This window comes from Calypte anna, chromosome 25 (genome assembly GCF_003957555.1).
Source record: "Calypte anna isolate BGI_N300 chromosome 25, bCalAnn1_v1.p, whole genome shotgun sequence".
Taxonomy (NCBI): domain Eukaryota; kingdom Metazoa; phylum Chordata; class Aves; order Apodiformes; family Trochilidae; genus Calypte; species Calypte anna.
Window position 1 is genome coordinate 1324191 of NC_044270.1, and position 17621 is coordinate 1341811.

Sequence of the window (17621 nt, forward strand, 5' to 3'; positions counted from 1 at the left end):
CCAGCCTGGCGGGCAGCCCAGCTCCAGCTCAGCCCAGTGGGATGAGGACACCGTGCCAGTGGCCATCCCCAGGCCAGGGACACATTTAGGGTAGGATTAGAGAGGAGACAGCTGGGATAGGGAAGGGCAAGTGGGGAGCCCTGGCATGAAGGCTGTCACGGGGAGTGCCCCGTGCCCGATGTGTGCTGCCTCCCCACAGCGGGGTTGTGCTGTGGCATGGCACAGCTTGGCATGGCAGGACACAGCTTGGCACGACTTGGAATAGGATGGTGTGGCGGGGCAGGAAAGGGCATGGCGTGGCGTGGCATGGTGTGGCACGGCGTGGCATGGCTTGGTGTGGTGTGGCATGGCATGGCATGACGTGGTATAGCGTGGCATGGTGTATTGTGGCATGGCATGGCACGGTGTGGCATGGCATGGCTTGGGACAGTGTGACTCGGCAGGGTGCAGCATGGCTTGGGACAGCAACGTGAACGCCACACGTTGTGGATACTCCCGGCCAAGCTGCGTGGGGTGCACTGGTGTCACACACCCCTGTGCCCCTTGCCTGTGTCCCACGGGTGTTTCACAGCCCCGCACCTCGCGCCCTCCCTGTGTCCCCCCCGTGTCCCTTTCCCTCCATGTCGGGACTACAACTCCCAGCAGCCCTCGCGGTTCCTGCTGCCCCGCTCTGCTATTGGCCGCTTCGGAGGCACTGGGCGTTCGGCTCCCGATTGGTTGTTCCCATGGCAACGGACGGCGGGGGCGTGTCAATGGGTGTGGCCTAGAGCGTGAAGGGGCGTGTCCTGGGGCGGCCCCTCCCTCTGTCGTGGGTTTGTTTGTAGCCGCCGGCGGCGGCGGCGGGAGAGTGAGGTGGGAGCGGTGAACCGAACCGAACCGAACCGAACCGAACCGAACCGAACCGAACCGAACCGAACCGAACCGAACCGAACCGAAACCGAACCGAACCGAACCGAACCGAACCGAACCGAACCGAACTTCCGCGGGGCGGGCATGAGGAGCGGCGGGACGCGGAACGGCCAGCGCCCCCCACCTGGGGCCGGTGCTCCGTGGGCAGCCCGGTGGAGCCCGCCTGTCCGCGGGCCCTGAGGGGCCGGTCCCTCCCGGTTACCCGGCTCCGCTCGGTTCCCCGGCGGCCTCCCGTCCCGTCCCGCCGGGGCCGCCTTAGTGGGGACCTGGGCTATGCGGTGGTGGCTGCGCGCCGCCGTCCTCAGCCTGCTCGCCGGCGCCGGCGCTGAGGGTAAGGGGCTGCCCGGGATGGAGGGGACGATCCTGGGATCCCGGTCTGACCAGTGCCGGGCCCCGGGACGCGGGTGGCGGCAGGGACGGTACACGTGGTACCGGTGGCTGGGGGCGTTCCGCGGGCGGGGGGGGTTCGTGCAGGCTCCCGTCCCACGGTCCGGCTCACCCTTCCCGCTTTGGTCCAGCAGGCAACGGCCAGAGACAGTCCCGGGCCGTGGTGGGGCGCGTCGGGGAGAGCACGGTGCTGGGCTGCGACCTCCTGGACGCCCACGAAGCCCGTCCCCCTCTCTACGTGATCGAGTGGGTCCGTTTCGGCTTCGTCCTCCCCATCTTCATCAAGTTCGGACTCTACTCGCCGCGGGTAGACCCGGAGTACGTCGGTAAGTCGGGTAGCTGGTGTGCGGTGTCGGTGGGCGGGTTCGGCGTCCTAGGACTCCCCCTCCCTCACCCCCCCAAGGCAGCACACGGGGCTGTCGGGCTGGATCCGGTGTCCCACATCCCTGGCTGGGCCCCAGCCGTGGGCTGCTGTTGTCAGACCGCATTAATCACGCTCTTGGAGCAGCGAGGAAGCGCAGGGCTCTCTCCCCTTAGCCCCGGGGCAGCGGGGGATGTTTCGAGGCCAGGGAGGTCCCCACAGCAGGGGAGAGTGGTTCCCTCCTTGTGCAGCAGCTCCAGGGATGGCTGCGGTGGGAAGTGCAGGGTGTACGGATTCCCAGCTCGCAAAAGATGTTCAGCCCCTGACCCAGCTCCAGGGGCAGGAGGGATTCCCACCAGGGTGGGAGAAGCTCCCCAGGAAGGTGGCATCCAGCACAGCACTCATCACTCCCATCCCCGGGGCCTCCCCCAGCACTGTCTGCCGGTGCTGCCCACGGTCCAGAGGCTGCAGACACCCGGGCAGTGCCACTCTGCTATCCCAGCCCATGTGGGTCGCTTGAAGGTTGAGCCTGGGGAGGGGATTTTGGTACAGCTGCTAATTGGTGGTGCTGGGATTTGGAGCAAAGCTGTGCTGGGGAAGGGCTGTGGCGTGGGAGGGGGATATTCTTTAAAGGATATTTAAAGTGAAGCAGTGACAGACCTTGAGGAATCCCTGCGAGAGAGGGATCCCTGTGAGCATGGAAGTGCAGACAAGAGGAGCATCCCTCGAGTGTGGGGAAGCAGGGGCAGAGGGGAAGGGCTGGCGTCTGGATGGCATTTGGCCAAGCCCAGCCCTGACAGCCTGTGACAGCAAAGCACCAAAATCCACCCTCCAGTCCTCCCACAGGACAGCATGGGGAGAGGGCTGGCACACCGGATTGTGCCTGGGTCAGGAGCCTGCCCCACTGCCAAAACCAGCCTTTGCCTCAAAAATGCAGGGCAGGCAGGGGTGTGAGCCAGCTGAGCCAGCCTCTCTCCTTCCTGCCTGCCAGCAGAAGTGCTGCCTCTTCCCAGGCTGTGCAGGAGACCTCTTTTGGGGCACACCTCAGCTTCCCCCCCACTACCAGTGTGTGCATGGGGACACCTTTCTTCTGCAGCCCACCCCAAGCCGGTGGGATCGGTGGTGACACCAAATCCTCCAGTGAGGACAAGGCACCTGCTCTCTCCCGAGAGGCCCGGGTGGGGCTCCTGTTACCTGAGCCCAGCATCGCAGGGCCCCTCGGCTGCTGGAGCTCAGGTTACCCAGGAAGGGTCTGGCATCATCCTGCCTGCAGCCCCTCCCCTTGTCCCTGCTGCCCCCGGGGGGGCTGTAGGATCAGTGCTGGGGGAGGGGGTCTGGTGGTTGTAATGAGGGCGAGGTGGGTGGGCAGGGGGCTGGTGGCTGTCACCATGGCAGCAGAGCTGCTGCTTCTCAATCCTCTGGGGGCTGGGAAGGGATGGAAGGAAAGGCAGGGGCCATGTGGGCAGGGAAGGGTGAAGGCAGCTCCTCCGTCCAGGCTCTGGTGTCACTCAGAGGGATCAGAAAGCCCCTGCTGTCAGGTGTGTCCCTTTTTGGGGTGACTTGGCTTATTCTGGGAACTAGTTTGGCTGCCATCTCTGTAAGAGGACAGCTCTGCCCAACATCGGCTCTGTAGGAGCCCCCTGGGACACTTGGGGAAGGGGCTGGCTCTCCCTCTGGTGTCACTGTCACCCACAGTGTCACAGGTCACTGTCTCCTGCCATCAGCTGGCCTGGAACAGGGCTGGAGGTCCCTGGCCTGGCTGCCTGCTTGAGCACCCCATCCCAGGGGCTGAGGCTGCAGCCCCCTTTGTTTTCTGCTGAATGGTGGTTGCTAAGCACTGGGGGATGCTGGTCCGGAGGGCAGCCCTGGTTTTGTTATCAGCCGGGTTGTGGAAGAGGAGGAGGGGGCTGGGCCTGTCACAGGGGATTAGGGGGAGGGTGGGGGGTGTCCCCAAGGCAGGCTGATCCCTTCCAAAGGGACCATTGTTCAGGAGCCTGCTGTTCCCTCCCAGTTCCTGGGGCTGTGAGCTGGCAGCTGTAGGTAGTGATGGGGCTTCCTGAAGCTGCTCCAATTCCTGGGGCTCATTGTGGGAAGACCCTTTGTCCCACAGGTGTTTTGTCCTTGCTCCTGTCCCTTTCTCTGCTCCTTCCACCAGTCTCGTGTTCGAGGTTTGCCTGGGGTGTTGTTTCACGCTCTTGAGTGAGGAATGCTGCCAAGAGGCATCTAGCTCCATCCCATCCATCCCATCCATCCATCCCCATGTCTCCTGCTGCGGGAGATGCCGTGGCTGGAGCTGGTGGGGGGAAAAGCAGGAGGGTGGGAGCTGTGGCAGATTGGCTGCAGAGGATGAAAGCAGCTCCAGGCGCTGTTGGCAATGGTTGGGTTTTGTCTGTGTGCTGCCCCAGCACTCGCCGTGTAATCCAGTCCCACAACCACCCAGCTTCTGTGCCCCAACCAGCCTGCCCAGGTACCCCCGCTGCTGCTGCTCCTCCTCGACAGGCTTGTCTGGCAGGATCCAGCCTTCTGCTCTTGGTACCATTCTCCATGGTGCCCAACCTGGGCTGCTGTGGTTCTGGCAGTGTGTGGGGACTGCCTGTGACACCCAGCCAGTGGGAAGGAGGTTCAGAAAAACTTGCTTTGCTGGAAAACACTCCAGGAAAACTCTGGCCCCTAGAAGCTCTGGGACACCAAGAGGAGCATCTTGGTGGGCTCTGGTGCCAAGAGGTGCCCTGTGGTGCTGCCACCACCGTGGCTGTGGTGCTGGGAGTGAGGCCACCCCGAGTGATGTCTGGGGTTAGACTCTCATCCCTAGCCTGGAGCAGCTCTCTGGGCTGTGGGTGCCTGCAGTGAGGTTGGAGACACAGCCCTTGGGGTGCTGGGGTGGTGGGTGCTGCCCATGCACCCCACTCTGGGCTGAGCCAATTGCCTGCTGCATGCCTGAGCCGATTATGGCTCTGATAATAGCCCAGGGGATTAAAGGGCTGTGCTCGCTGTCGCTTCATGCCCTTATCCTTCTCCTCATCAAAGAGGCCGTGGGGCACAGAGCCACTGCCTGCTCGTGGTGTGGCCCTGTAGTCCTAGGAAGCCCCCACCATACCCGCTCCAGGGGTCTTTCCCTGCGAGGCAGGTGAGAAGGGGTTTGGCCTGACCCCTCTGTGCTGTGAGGATAGGGGATGGTGCAGGGTGCCCAGGGTTCAGAGGGGCTCCTGAGGGTGAGACATCCCTGGGGGAGGGCTCCTGGAAGGAAAACATGGTGAAAGAGTCCCCAAAAGGCAAGGGCTGGGGGACCATCTCTCCTGGCCAGCAGCTGGAAGCAATGCTGGGGGTACTGGGTCCAACCTTACTGGGGGCTGGGGGAGTCCCTGCCGAGGCCACCCCTTTCAGGGGTGGATGGCAGAGCCAACTGCCCAGTCCTCCCCCGTTTCCCTGGCAGTGGCAGGACATACAGTAGTAAATGTTGGTGTGACCAAGCTCCTGTGGCTGCTCCAGCCTTTGTCCTGGAGCCGTGCCCAGCCGGCCCCCTGCGGCGCCGGTGGAGGCAGAAGGAACCCGAACCCGGCCAGACCCTGCAGTGCTGCCAAGTGGGGCAGTCGGCCCCGCTACCGGGGGAAGCCGGCGGCGGGGGCGAGCACCGCGTGGGTGGGTGGCCCAGGGAGAGACGGGTGGCCCGGGGACGCGGCTGTCCCTGAGCCAGCAGCACGGGCTGTGACAGCCGCTCCCGGGCGTGCAGGTCGCCTGCGGATCGAGGAAGGCGCTTCCCTGCGCATCGACCTCCTGCGCCCTGAGGACCAGGGTTGGTACGAGTGCCGTGTGCTCTTCCTCGACCGGCACAGCACCGAGGCTGACTTCCAGAACGGCACCTGGATCCATCTCACCGTCAACGGTACCGCTTGATCCCACTCTGGGTCGCTGCTCTGCCCAGCACCAGCCAAGATCTCTTCGTGGCTGGGTCTGGATCCACTGGTCTTCCAAGAGGTGTTGAGCCAGAGCTGGAGGTGAAGGTTCGGACTTGTCTTTGCAGCACCCCCCACCTTCCTCGAGACCCCCCCTGAATTCGTGGAGGTGCGGGACCGGGAGACACTGAGCCTTACCTGCACGGCTGCCGGGAACCCCCAGCCTGTTGTCATCTGGAAGAGGAGTGACTTGGCTGTCCAGAGCGGGGACACAGTGCAGGTGAGGATGGCAAACCATCAGTTACCCTCAGTGATGTGTCTGCCAGTGACTGTTCCTGCTTTGGTGGCACCTGTCACCAGCCCTGCCTGCAGGGCACACCTTCCCAAGAGTGTCCTGTTCCTTGCCCACGGTCTCATTGCAGGTGAGGAATGGGACACTGAGCATTGCTGTTGTGGAACGTGCCAGTGCAGGCACCTACACCTGTCATGCTTCCAGCAAGGAGGGCACCATCACCCACACCACCCGCGTGCTCGTGCAGGGTAAGAGCTCTCCCAGCTCTGGCCGTGTGGATGCTGCCACCAGCCATACAGCCACCTGTGTCATGGGGTTGGTTTTGGCACAGGTATGACAGGCTTTGGAAGCAGCTGGGGCTGTCTCATCCCCAGCCCTGGCTGTCCTCTCTGTCCCACGCTGCAGGGCCACCCATCATTGTGGTGCCACCCCAGAATGTCACTGTCAACATCTCCCAAGATGCCTTTCTGGCTTGCCAGGCTGAGGCATACCCAGGAAACCTCACCTACACCTGGTTCCAGGGCAGCAGCAATGTCTTCCACCTCAGGTACAGCAGGGACAGGGATGGCACCTAGGTGGCTGCAGGCTCCTGCTGGCCAGCAGGCTTCTGTGGCTATGTGAAGCCTGGATCTGACACAAAGGACTGGCTGGGTGTGTGGTGGGGGGGTTTGTTCATCCAAGGGCAGCAGAGAAGCTCCCAGCTGTGCTGCTCAGCACTGCCCTCCCCTTGCAGCCACCTCCAGGCTCGGGTCCGCATCCTGGTGGATGGGAGTCTCTTGCTCCAGCAAACGACCCCAGATGATGCTGGCAAATACACCTGCACCCCCAGCAACGGGCTGTGGAAGCCGCCTTCTGCCTCTGCCTTTGTCACAGTGCTGTGTAAGAGCCCCACAGCCCCTCACAAGCCTGGGCCATGCTGTCACCAGCCCCATTCAGCTGCCACAGTGGCCCCGTCTCCCTTCTGCCCCTCACTCCAGCCCTGGCACCCTGTTTGTCCTTGCAGATCCGGCACAGGTGACCACCATGCTCCCAGAGACCCACCTGCCCAAGGGGATGCAGGGTGTGATCCACTGCCCCACCAGGGCCAACCCCCCTCTGCTCTCCGTCAGTTGGACGAGGGACGGGCGCCCGCTGGAGCTGGACAAGGTACTGCCACTTGTGCCCTCTCCTGTCCTCCCACCTCCTCGAGCCCCTTGTCCTGACCCCTTGTGCCTTCTCCCAGTTCCCTGGCTGGTCCATCAGACCGGATGGCTCCATTGTTGTTGCCATGGGAAACGACGATGCTCTGGGAGTGTACAGATGCACCCCGTACAACAGCTACGGCACTGCTGGCGAGTCCCAGCCCACCCGTGTCCTGCTGAAGGTGAGGCTGGCTGAGTGGGGTGTGGGTACACTGCCCGATGGGTGGGTACACTGCCCGAGCCCCAGCTGCTCCCACCCTGCTGTGCTGAGCAGCCCAAGCATGCTGCATGCCACAGGTCTGCACTCCATCCCACCAACCACCAAGCCCCCCCCCCACGCTATCCCTGTGTGTCTTCCAGGACCCCCCAGCCTTCACCCTGCGTCCCAAGGAGGAGTACTTCCAGGAGGTGGGCCGGGAGCTGGTGGTTCCCTGTGCTGCCCATGGGGATCCCCCCCCAACTGTCACCTGGCTGAAGGTAGGACCTCAGTCTGCGGAACCAGCCAAGCCCTCCTGAGAGGCAGATGCTGCTTCTGGGGCCAGCACTCAAGAGCAGTCCCCATGTCCCCCCTGACTGAGGCATAAAGGGTCACATCTCTCCTGGTTCCTGCAGGAGAAAGGGTTCTCAGGGTACTTTACTTGTGTGGCACTGTAAGAAACCAGGGCAAAATCCTTCCCCTCAGCTCCTAAACCAGCCCTAGGGTGAGGAACTGTGTTGGTTACCCCAGCCCTGGGTGGGGTGGGTGGTTGCCCACCATCAGGGTGTCTGTGCCTTGCCGTGCAGGTGGGCAGTGTGGGGCAGAGCGGTGCCCAGGTGGATGGGAACAGCAGCCTCGTCTTCCGCCCACTCATCAAGGAGCAGCATGGAGTCTGGGAGTGCACAGCCACCAACCAGGTGGCCAGCATCAGCACCACCACCTCTGTCCATGTTCTGGGTGAGTCACTTGGTTCCTGGTGAGCAGGTGCTGGGCTGCTCCATCACGGACCACACCAGCCTCCCAGTGCTGGAAGGGGTGAAAATGTGCGTGCGTGGTTGGTACAAGAAGTCTCTGCTTCCTCTACCAGGTACCAGTCCTCACGCTGTCACCAATGTCTCTGTCTTCCCCCTCCTGCTGGCAGCCAATATCTCCTGGGAGCCAGGGTTTGATGGGGGTTATTTCCAGAGGTTCAGTGTCTGGTACACACCACTGTGAGTGCCCGTGGGCAGGCTCTGGTGTCTCACACCCCCTTCATCCCACCTGAGTGGCTCAGCACTGGACTTCCAGGTCCCTTATCTTCCTCAGGATAAAGCATCCACCCCGGGCCCATCACGACTGGGTGTCTCTCTCAGTGCCTGTGGGGGCTCAGCACCTCTTGGTGGAGAATCTGCAGCCAGACATGAGCTACCAGTTCAGCGTCCTGGCCCAGAACAAGCTGGGCAGTGGCCCCTTCAGCCAGATTGTCACCTCTGTGCCCAGGGGTAAGAGGAAGGGTCCTTGTGCTTCCCAAAGTAGCCCCAAGCACATCAGAAGCTCCTATTCCTGCCCTGCTGTTCCACCCCACCACCCAGGCTCCCACACCAGTGTCCCCTTTCTCCTCAGGCTTCCCAGTGACCACAGTGCCTCCGGAGCCACCAGCTGTGACCATCCAAGTCTTCCTGTCCCCTCCGCAGGCTCTGACCGCCAACGAGACGGCACGGGGGGTCCTGCTGCGGTGGGAGCCCCCGGCACAGTTCTCGGTGGCGCTGAGCGGTTACGCGCTGGAGCTGCGGCAGGACAAGGGCAGCTGGGAGGTGCTGGACCGCTCCATCCCCAGCACCAAGACCCAGGTCCTGGTGCCAGGACTCATCAAGGTGGGCATCTCGTTGGCTGCTCGTTGGCCACGGGGAAAGGCAGCAAGGGAGAGGGTCAGGTCTTCTACGTAGCTGCTGTACCAACCATGGGGGCTGAGGGTCAGCTGGCCCCTGTGCCAACGTGGCTAATGGCCCTCTGCTCCCCCAGGACGCCTTCTATGAGTTCCGACTGGTGGCCTTTGCTGGCAGCTACATCAGTGATCCCAGCAACACAGTGAACGTCTCCACAGCAGGTAAGGCCTGGGCTGCCACCCCCTTCCTCCTCTTTGCACCAGAGGTGTGACGTGCTCACTGTGGTCTAAGATCTTCCCAAAGAGAAACCTTTCCACCCCGATGTGTCCTTCCTGCTAGACCCCCAGGGTGCACAGCAGGACCCCCAGAGCTAACACTAGGGGAAACACCCACCTCCACGTGTGCATCTGGTGTGACTTCAGTCTCACGGGCCAGGCAGCAGGAGAGTTTCTGGGGTGCACAGTGTCCCTGCACCCCATGGAGGGCATGGGTCTGCTGAGGCTTTGCTGTTTATCCCATGGTGCTGATGATGTGAGGGAGGCAATGCCCACCATGCTGCTGTGCCCTGCCAGAAACCGAGCCTCTGACTGTGTCTCCTGTCTGGCCCAGGTATGGAAGTGTATCCATCTCGTACCCAGCTGCCAGAGCTCCTGCCACAGCCAGTGCTGGCAGGGGTCATTGGGGGGATCTGCTTCCTCAGCGTGGCAGTCATCTTCAGCACCGTGGCTGCCTGCATCATGAATCGCCGGCGTGCTGCACGCATCCAGAAGCGAAGGCAAGGTAGGAGCTGTCTGAGTGCAGGCACCTGGATCCTGGGGCTCCAGAGAGCTCAAAGTGCTCTGTGCAGGGCAGCAGGAAACGGTGCCCCAAGGGAGGGGACAGGTCAGCCTGGGACTGGGGGCTCACCAGGGGCAGTAGTAGGGCTTAGTGGTTGCTGCTGTCTCCTCATCATCACTTTGCCTTGCTCGCTGTGTGATTCCCCTTGTGTTCTCACGACCTTCTAGATCCACCACTCGTCTTCTCCCCCAGCAAGAAGCTTCAACCTTCACAGTAAGTCGTGGCCATGCCATGCTCCCATCCTGTCCCCCATCCTTGTCTTGCTGTGCTTTGCCATCATTGCTCACTGCTCGCCAAGGGTGGAGGGACCAGCCAGGGCACTGCTACACCCTTCCACACTGTGGGCTTGGAGTGGGGTGCTGGGACCAGGGTGTGCTGCAGTACGGGACTCCCTTGGGGTGCTATGCTTTTTTGGGAATCTTTTGGCTGAAGAAATAATCAGAGCACAGGAGTTGGTCTGTCCAGCCAGCGGTGTGCAGGGTCACGGCATCTGCACAAGCACAGGGGCCCAGATATGAGCCAGGACTGTGCTCCAGTGGCTCCTTTCTTCCTTCCAGCAGTTCTCGTGGCTCTGGTAGCCCAGACAGCACCGTGAAACTGAAGCTGCAGCCATCTCCTTACCAGAGCCTGCGCCAGACGCTGCTGTGGGGCGAGAAGGCGGGCACCAGCCTGGGTCTCAGCATCGCCGGGGCCGGTTCCCGGTACGCTGTCTACGAGAGCCATGTCGGGGAGCACATCCCCCTGGAGCGCATCTCCCGTGGCCCTGACGGGCGCTTCGTGGTGGAGACACACCCAGAGGAGCACAGCTTCGGGGCGCTGCCCTACACCAAGCCCGAGTCAGACCCTCAGCAGGACCCTCCGGGCCCACAACCCGAGCCCTACCTCCAGCTGTCCCCAGAGGAGGAGGAGGAGGAGGAAGAGCCCATCTGGCGCAAGAGGGTCTCTCTGCGCCCCCGGCCCATGGGGCAGACCCACCATGGGGCCCGGGCCAGCTACCGCCAGGGCCGTTACTTTGGCTACGGCAGCAGCAGCCCCGTGGATGAGGCCACGGCACTGTGCATCGTCAACATCAGCCCTGTGGCCTCGGCTGCCACCACCCTGCCTTACAGCGCCATGGAGGAGCTGCGCCACAGCCCTGGCAGCACTGAGCCCTACCAGAGCTCTGCCAGCGCCCTGTGGGACCTCGCTGCCCCCTCCAGGGCTCCCCCCGGCCATCCCTTGGCCCCCCACCCTCTCCCAGCCTTGGGGGCAGCCGGCAGTCAGCTGGCCCCTTAGCCCAGAGCGGGATCCTCCAGTACCTGAGCCTGCCCTTCTTCAAGGAGATGTGTGTGGATGGGGACTGGCCGGCCCCAGAGGAGCCAGCGGAGCCCACCTCTGTGGGCAGCCAGCCAGAACCCCCACTAGCCCCCCCTCCTGCCTTGCTGGGGCCTGGGGGCTCCCCACCACGCGTGGGGCGGACGCTGTGCCCAGATTGCATCGACACATGTGCCAATACCACCTCTCCCCCAGCCATCGATTTCCTCAAGCCCCCCAGGCTGCCAGTGGGTCCTGCCAAGGCCTCACGACCCGGCACCCCAGCTGGCCTGCAGCCCCCCACCCAGCTGGCTCCCCACTTCCTTGCTGGCAGCAGGACTGAGGCTGCAGAGCCCAACTGGGGAGCAGCCAGGCTCCTGGATTCTGCACCCCCCGAGAAACTTGCCCGGGGCAGCTTGACCAGCCAGAGCAGTGGCCGGGGCAGTGCCTCCTTCCTGCGGCCTCCTCACTGGCACCGTCCCTGGGGGCATCTGCCTGGGCACCCCCGTCAAGGAGGGGAGTAAGCTGGCAGAGTGGGGGCTCAGCAGCAGAGGATGGAAGGGTGAGGACAGATCCAGCCCTCGGCAGCGCTGGGAAGAGGTGAGCCACTGGAAAGACACTGGGAAGAAGCCAGATCTTGCCGGGGCAGCTCAGCCTATCCTACAGTATTTGGCTGGGGTGTCCTTGTAGCACTCTGACCCCTGCTCTATGAAACATCCCGCCCCCCAACCCTGGGGTTCCCACCCTCCCTGCCCCAGCAATCACCCAGCTCTCCCCCCAGCATCCCTCCCCTCCCACCGACCCACCCTGTTCCTCGGGGTGCCTGGGTGGGGACTGTCCTGACGCCTGTCCCCGCAGGAGGAACACCTCGGTGGATGAGAACTACGAGTGGGACGCTGAGTTCGCCCTGGAGTCGGACATCCTCCAAGCGCTGCAGCTCTACCGCAGCGGGGCCCCGGAACGGCCCATCTCCACCATCGCCCTGCGCGACCTGGAGAGGCAGAGTGAGTGCGGACCCCGCGGACCTCGCCACCCTCAGGGTCCCACGGGGCAGCCCCCTACCCTTCCGCGGGCCCGACCCTCGGGGACCGGGGCGGGCAGGGCCCTTTGGTACCCGCCTCCCCGGGGGGAGCCGCGCTGGCGGGTGACGCGGTGCGGCCGGACGCGGCCCCTCTCCCCGCAGAGCCCGGCGGCGGCTCCTTCCCGGTGAGCTCGGTGGCGGCGGAGGCGTTGGCGGCGGCTGGCGGTCCCCGGGAGCGGGGAAAGGCTCCGCGCCAGGAGCTGGTGGCGTCCCGGCGGCGGCGGGAGGGGCCCCGGCAGCGCCTGAGCCCCCGCGGGTGTTGCGCGGAGCGCTTCGAGTTGGCCACGCTGCTCTAGGGACCCCAGGGCCGGGGGAGGAGGAGGATTTGGGGTGGAATAAAAAAGGCGTCAGAGCAACACCGGCTCGTCTGTGGCAGGGGCACAGTGCCCACACCAACGAGTACCCCCCGCCCCACCCAATTACTCCCCCCCCCCATCACATCGTCTCTGTATCCCCTTGCAGCCCCCCCACCCCACTCCCCTTCCCCTCTTCCTGTTCCCCCGAAGGTTTCCCTTCCCATTCCCATCTTTCTCTCCCCATCCCAGGGTCCGCTGCCCCCCGCAATTCCCATCCCCGCCCTGTCCTCTCCCCCCCCCTCCCGTCGGGTCCTAGTGCCCCTCCGCCCCCCTTTTTTTTTTTCGGGGGGGGGCGGGAACCTGAGGGATCCGCGCGCGGGGAGGCGGGGCCTGCTCCCTCTTTCCCTTATTGGTCATACCGTGGGAGCGCGTCACGGGGCGTGGGCCCCCAGCAAAACACGTCATCCTCCTCCCCGGGAGGTTCCGGGGGTCCCGGCGGGCTACTGCAGGGTCATTGCAGGTCGCCATGGGCTGTCCCAACTCTTACCCTTGGGCTGTCCCCACTGTGGCCTGTGACTTGTGTCCCCCCACAGTCTCGGTCCCACCCACGTGCCGCCCCTGTCCGCACCCCTCTGTCCCCCCCCGACGTCCACTCATGTTGCCCCATGTCACCCGCTTGTCACCCTGTGTCTCCTGAATCAGCCCCAGCCCTGCCCGCTAGGTCCTGTCCCGTGTCCCCATCTGTGTCACCCCCTCATCATTCTGAGCTGCATCCCCTGAGCATCCTGCACTACCCCACTCCTCACCTCTATTGTCCCCAGCCCTGGCCACCAGCATCCTCTCCCTTTTCCCCTCCCCTGTATCCTGCTCTCTGATCTTCCACCCCTGTTCCTGCATCCCTATGTCACTCCCTGACCTTGTTTTTCCCCCCCCTTTGTCATCCCTGTCCTGTGGTTCACCCTGCTTCCCTTGGTCATGTGCCCCCCCCCCCCCCATGCGTGTCCCCAGGCCATGCACCCAAGTCAGCAAAGCCTCAGGAAACCCTATCAGAAATCCCCCCTCACAACTTGGGGGGGCAAGGGAGGGGAGTGGGGCATGGGGGACTCAGTGACAACGTGTAACTGGCTGCTGGCACTGGTCACCCCAGGAGGGGCACTACAAGGCTAGTGCCCACCATGATGTTATTCTCATGATTGTGCTCCTGAGGATCGTGGCACCTTGGGCTGGCTCAGAAAGGGAGGGTGCAGAGACTGGGCCAGATTTTGGGTGCTGAGGGCTGGGTGGGGTCACGGGGACGCTACTGGAGGCGGGTTGGTGGCTTCAGGCCCAGGTTTTGTTTGTTGTTTCGGTCGCGCTTCCCATGGAGACGGAACTTGTGCAAGGTCCCTCCCTGTGCCACCAAGGACACCACGGGTGCTGAGGGTGCCATGTTCCTGTGGGGCCTAGAGCTCAGCGAGATGTCCTCCTGCCACCACAGCCAGGTCCTGATGGGCCAGACCACCATGTCCCCTGCCACCACGGTGACCATAACTCCTGTTGCTACAGCCGGACCCTGTCACCATCACAGCCTTGTCCTCCACTGCCACCACACTGAGCTCTGCTTCCACTGTGATGACCAGAGTCCCCATGTCCCCCTGCCACCACAGCCACCCTGTTCCCACCAAAACTCTGATGTCATTTGAATGTTATGGCCGGCTTGTCTCCAGAACAGCTTCCGTGTCCCCCTGCCACGGTGGCCATCCTGACTCTACCAAAACCCCGATGATGTCCCCTGCCACCACGGCTGCAATGTCCCCCACACTGCCCTGGTGTGTCCCCCGCCATCACGCCCCCCCCTCCCCATCCCGGGCCGAGCCCCTTCCCCTTGGGGCCGCCGGGCGGGGCGGGGCAGCCCGGGGCGCGGTGGCGGCGCGGCCCTGGCCCGACGGACCCGCCCCGGGAGCGGGCGGTACCGGGCCGCCCCCGGCTGCGCTGACATCAGCCGTGAAAAGGGCGCGGGCGGCGGCATCGGCCACTGCCGCACCGGGACCGCGGGATCGGCGCCGCAGGTAGGGAGGGGCGCGGGCAGCGCCCAGAGGAACCGGGCGGCAGGTGGGCACGGGGATCCTCCGTGGGCACCGGGATGGAGATGGGGACCGGGAGGGGACCGGCCACTCCGCCCTAAAATGGCCGTGGCCGCGCTGCCCTGGGGACCCGAAGTGGGACCGGTCCCCGAGCTGTACCCGCCCCGCCCCGGTAACGGCTCCGGGCAGGGCCGGCAGCGGGACACGCGGCCGCGCCCGGGAAGCGGGACCCGGGTGGGGCTTCCGGCCCCGCTACCCCGGGGGCGCGTCCGGACCGCCGGCACGGCGGCCCTGGGCATGGGGTTGTACCGCCTCCGGGCGCTTCCCGGGGTGCTGGTGTCCCGGCCAGGCGGGCTCCGGTCCTTGCCCCGGTGTCCGCGGGGTTTCCCGGGCGCCTGTGACCCACCCGGTGGTTCCCTCCCCGTTGGCCCCGGGGGTCTATAGAGACTCCGGGGGGCTGTAGCCTAGCGACGGTCCCCTCCTTGCTACCCCCGGGGTGTGTCGGGGGTCTCCAGAGTGGTCCTATGCTGACTGCGGTCCCCTCACGGTCTGTGAGGTCCTCCCGGTGGCTTTGTCCCGGCTGGGTTGGGTGTAGACCCCTCCCTGCTGGCCTCGGGGGATCTGTGGGATCCCCAGGGCAGCTGCATCTCAGTTGGAATCCCCTCACTGCTGCCTCAGGGATGCCTGGAGGGTCCCCGGGATGGCAGTGCCCACCGGACAGGGTGCAGCCCCCTCCCACTGTGCCGCAGCTGGGCTGGGTCAGCCCCCCCTCTCCCCTCCGCGCCTGGGCAAGCCCCAGCTGTGTCGGGAATCAGCCCTGTCTGCACCAATTTCAGCTCCTCTTTGTTTCCCAACCGGCTTGGCCCTCGGCCGGGCGCTCCCCGCACTCCAGGGAAGTCGGATCCCTCCCTGCGGGGGCTGTCCGTGCCCCAGCCCTCACCCCGGGTGTCCCACAGTGGCCAACAGCTCAAGGGGGGATGGACAGATGGCCTGGGGCAACCTGTGGTTGTGGGGTGGCTGTGGTGCTGAGGCTCCACAACCCGCCACGGGCTTGAGGCTGTTTTTCCTCCTGTCACAATGAGCCAGGGTGGCTCATCCCTTCTCTGCTCCTGGTAGCAGGAGTCACTGAGCATCCTGATGAGGTCCCAAACTGAGCCTGATTCCCAGGCTGGGCTGCTCCAGCCCAGCAGCTGCCACTTCTCCCCAGCTGGGATATGGACACCAGGGCTGGCAGGGGTCCCGCACCTCTGGCGTGCAAGATGGGGTGCAGGGGGTGGTGTGTGGCCTGGCAGACCTGTGTGCCCACCCCCACTGAGTCCAGCTCCCCCCCAGGGCTTGGAGCCCCCGGGCTGCATGGGCAGGACAGCGCTGGCCTGTTCAGGTCCCCCACAGACACTGTGTGCCACCTCCGTTCTCCCCAGCGTGGGTGGCACCATTCCCCTGGCATTCTGACACGGGCAGTGCCAGGCCCATGTGCCACCCTTGCTGGGGTGGGGGCACTGCTGCTCCAGCCCCATGCTCCCAAGCCAGTCCCGGATCTGGCACCCAGCCCAAGCAAACGGGAGATTTGCAAACAAGCTTCGACCGGCAGCGAGCGGCTGCCAAATCCGTGCGCGCTTGGCACGGCTGAGCCATGGGGATGGGGATGCTCAGGGTGGGGATCCAGCCCTGGCAGGTGGGGGCCGTGGTGCTGCCCATCCTGCTTGGGGTCTGAATCACTCATGGGTGGGCACAGCCTCAGTGCCTGCTCCTGGTCAGGAAGCCATCAGGGCAGGGCAGAGCCTGGGCAGTGCCTGGCACGGGTGATAAGGCCCGGCGCCGGACATCCAGGCAGCCTGGGCAGGCAGATGGGGCTGGGCAGCAGCTGCCCTGCCTAGTGCCATGTCTGTCCCCGAGGGGCTCCACCACACCGTGCTCATCCCCCAGTAGGTCCCCCCAGTGCCGCTGACAGATGTCTGATCTCTGCAGACTCCCCACCCCCCCTGTCAGAATGGCAAACCGGGGACCCTCATACGGCCTCAGCCGGGAGGTGCAGCAGAAGATCGATCGGCAATATGACCCCGAGCTGGAGCAGATCCTGGTGCGGTGGATCCTGGCACAGTGCGGCGGGGACGTGGCGCAACCAGCCCCCGGCAGGGATGGCTTCCAGCAGTGGCTGAAAGATGGCACCGTGAGTACAGAGCCAGCCGGAGGGACAGGGGGGCCACAGCACCGCACTGTCTGACCCCCGGCTCCTTCCCGGGCAGGTGCTGTGCCGGCTCATCAACAGCCTGCACCCGCGGGGCCAGGGGCCAGTGGCCAAAATCCAGGCGTCTGCCATGGCCTTCAAGCAGATGGAGCAGATCTCACAGTTCCTGCAGGCAGCAGAGCGCTACGGCATTGCTGCCACCGACATCTTCCAGACCGTCGACCTCTGGGAAGGTGAGCGGCCGGGTGGGTGTGGGAGGGAACGGGAATGAGGATGGGAAAAGGGACAAGGAGAGAGCCGAGCCCATCTGGCACCTTGCAGGTAAGAACATGGCATGTGTGCAGAGGACCCTGATGAACCTGGGCAGCTTGGCCGTGGCCAAAGGCGACGGGCTCTTCGTGGGAGACCCCAACTGGTTCCCCAAGTAAGTGGTGGGTGCCGAGGGGGGGATGCCAGGCTGTGAGGTCCCTGTGGGGATGCTGACACCCACCCTACCTGCAGGAAGTCGCAGGAGAACCGGCGCGTCTTCTCCGAGGACAAGCTAAAGGAAGGCCAGAGCGTCATTGGGCTGCAGATGGGCACCAACCGGGGCGCCTCCCAGGCTGGCATGACGGGCTACGGGATGCCCCGCCAGATCCTCTGAGCGCCTTGCACCCCTGGCACGGCCCCCCCAGGCCCTGTCTGCAGGGGGCCCCCAGGGTCAGCCCCCAAACTGCCTAACTCCCTCCTTGTGGACCAGCCGGCTGACATCCCCCCCCCCTCCGCCAGTGTTTCCAGGACCAAAGTCTTTTGTAATTATTATTATTTTGCTGGGTGTGGGTGGGATTGGGGGTGCTGCCTCCCCTCAATGCTCCGCCTGCACCCCCTCAGTGCCTTGGGGGGCAAAGTGCCCCCCCCCAGCCTTGCAGCTGTGCTGGGTGAGGGGGTCTGTTCCCCTCCTCCCTTGCACCCTAATAAATGGCTCCTCTTCTTTTCAGGCCTGGTCAGTGATTGGGGGG

General features: G+C 64.5%; 1 protein-coding gene across 1 annotated transcript; it reads left to right on the plus strand.

Annotated features, from left to right (window-relative positions):
* The first annotated feature begins 1176 nt into the window (after nt 1-1176).
* Nucleotides 1177-17596, plus strand: IGSF9 (immunoglobulin superfamily member 9). Its single transcript, XM_030465159.1, is given in 25 exon segments — nt 1177-1240; nt 1428-1622; nt 5388-5540; nt 5679-5830; nt 5973-6090; nt 6248-6389; nt 6576-6721; nt 6846-6988; nt 7065-7205; nt 7384-7500; nt 7807-7957; nt 8088-8211; nt 8306-8481; nt 8603-8853; nt 9002-9086; nt 9475-9645; nt 9870-9915; nt 10260-10888; nt 10891-11460; nt 11463-11595; nt 11854-12003; nt 16425-16605; nt 16682-16856; nt 16945-17047; nt 17125-17596. Coding segments are annotated over 25 exon segments (4452 nt in total). The 5' UTR covers nt 1177-1182; the 3' UTR covers nt 17267-17596.
* The last annotated feature ends 25 nt before the right edge of the window (nt 17597-17621 follow it).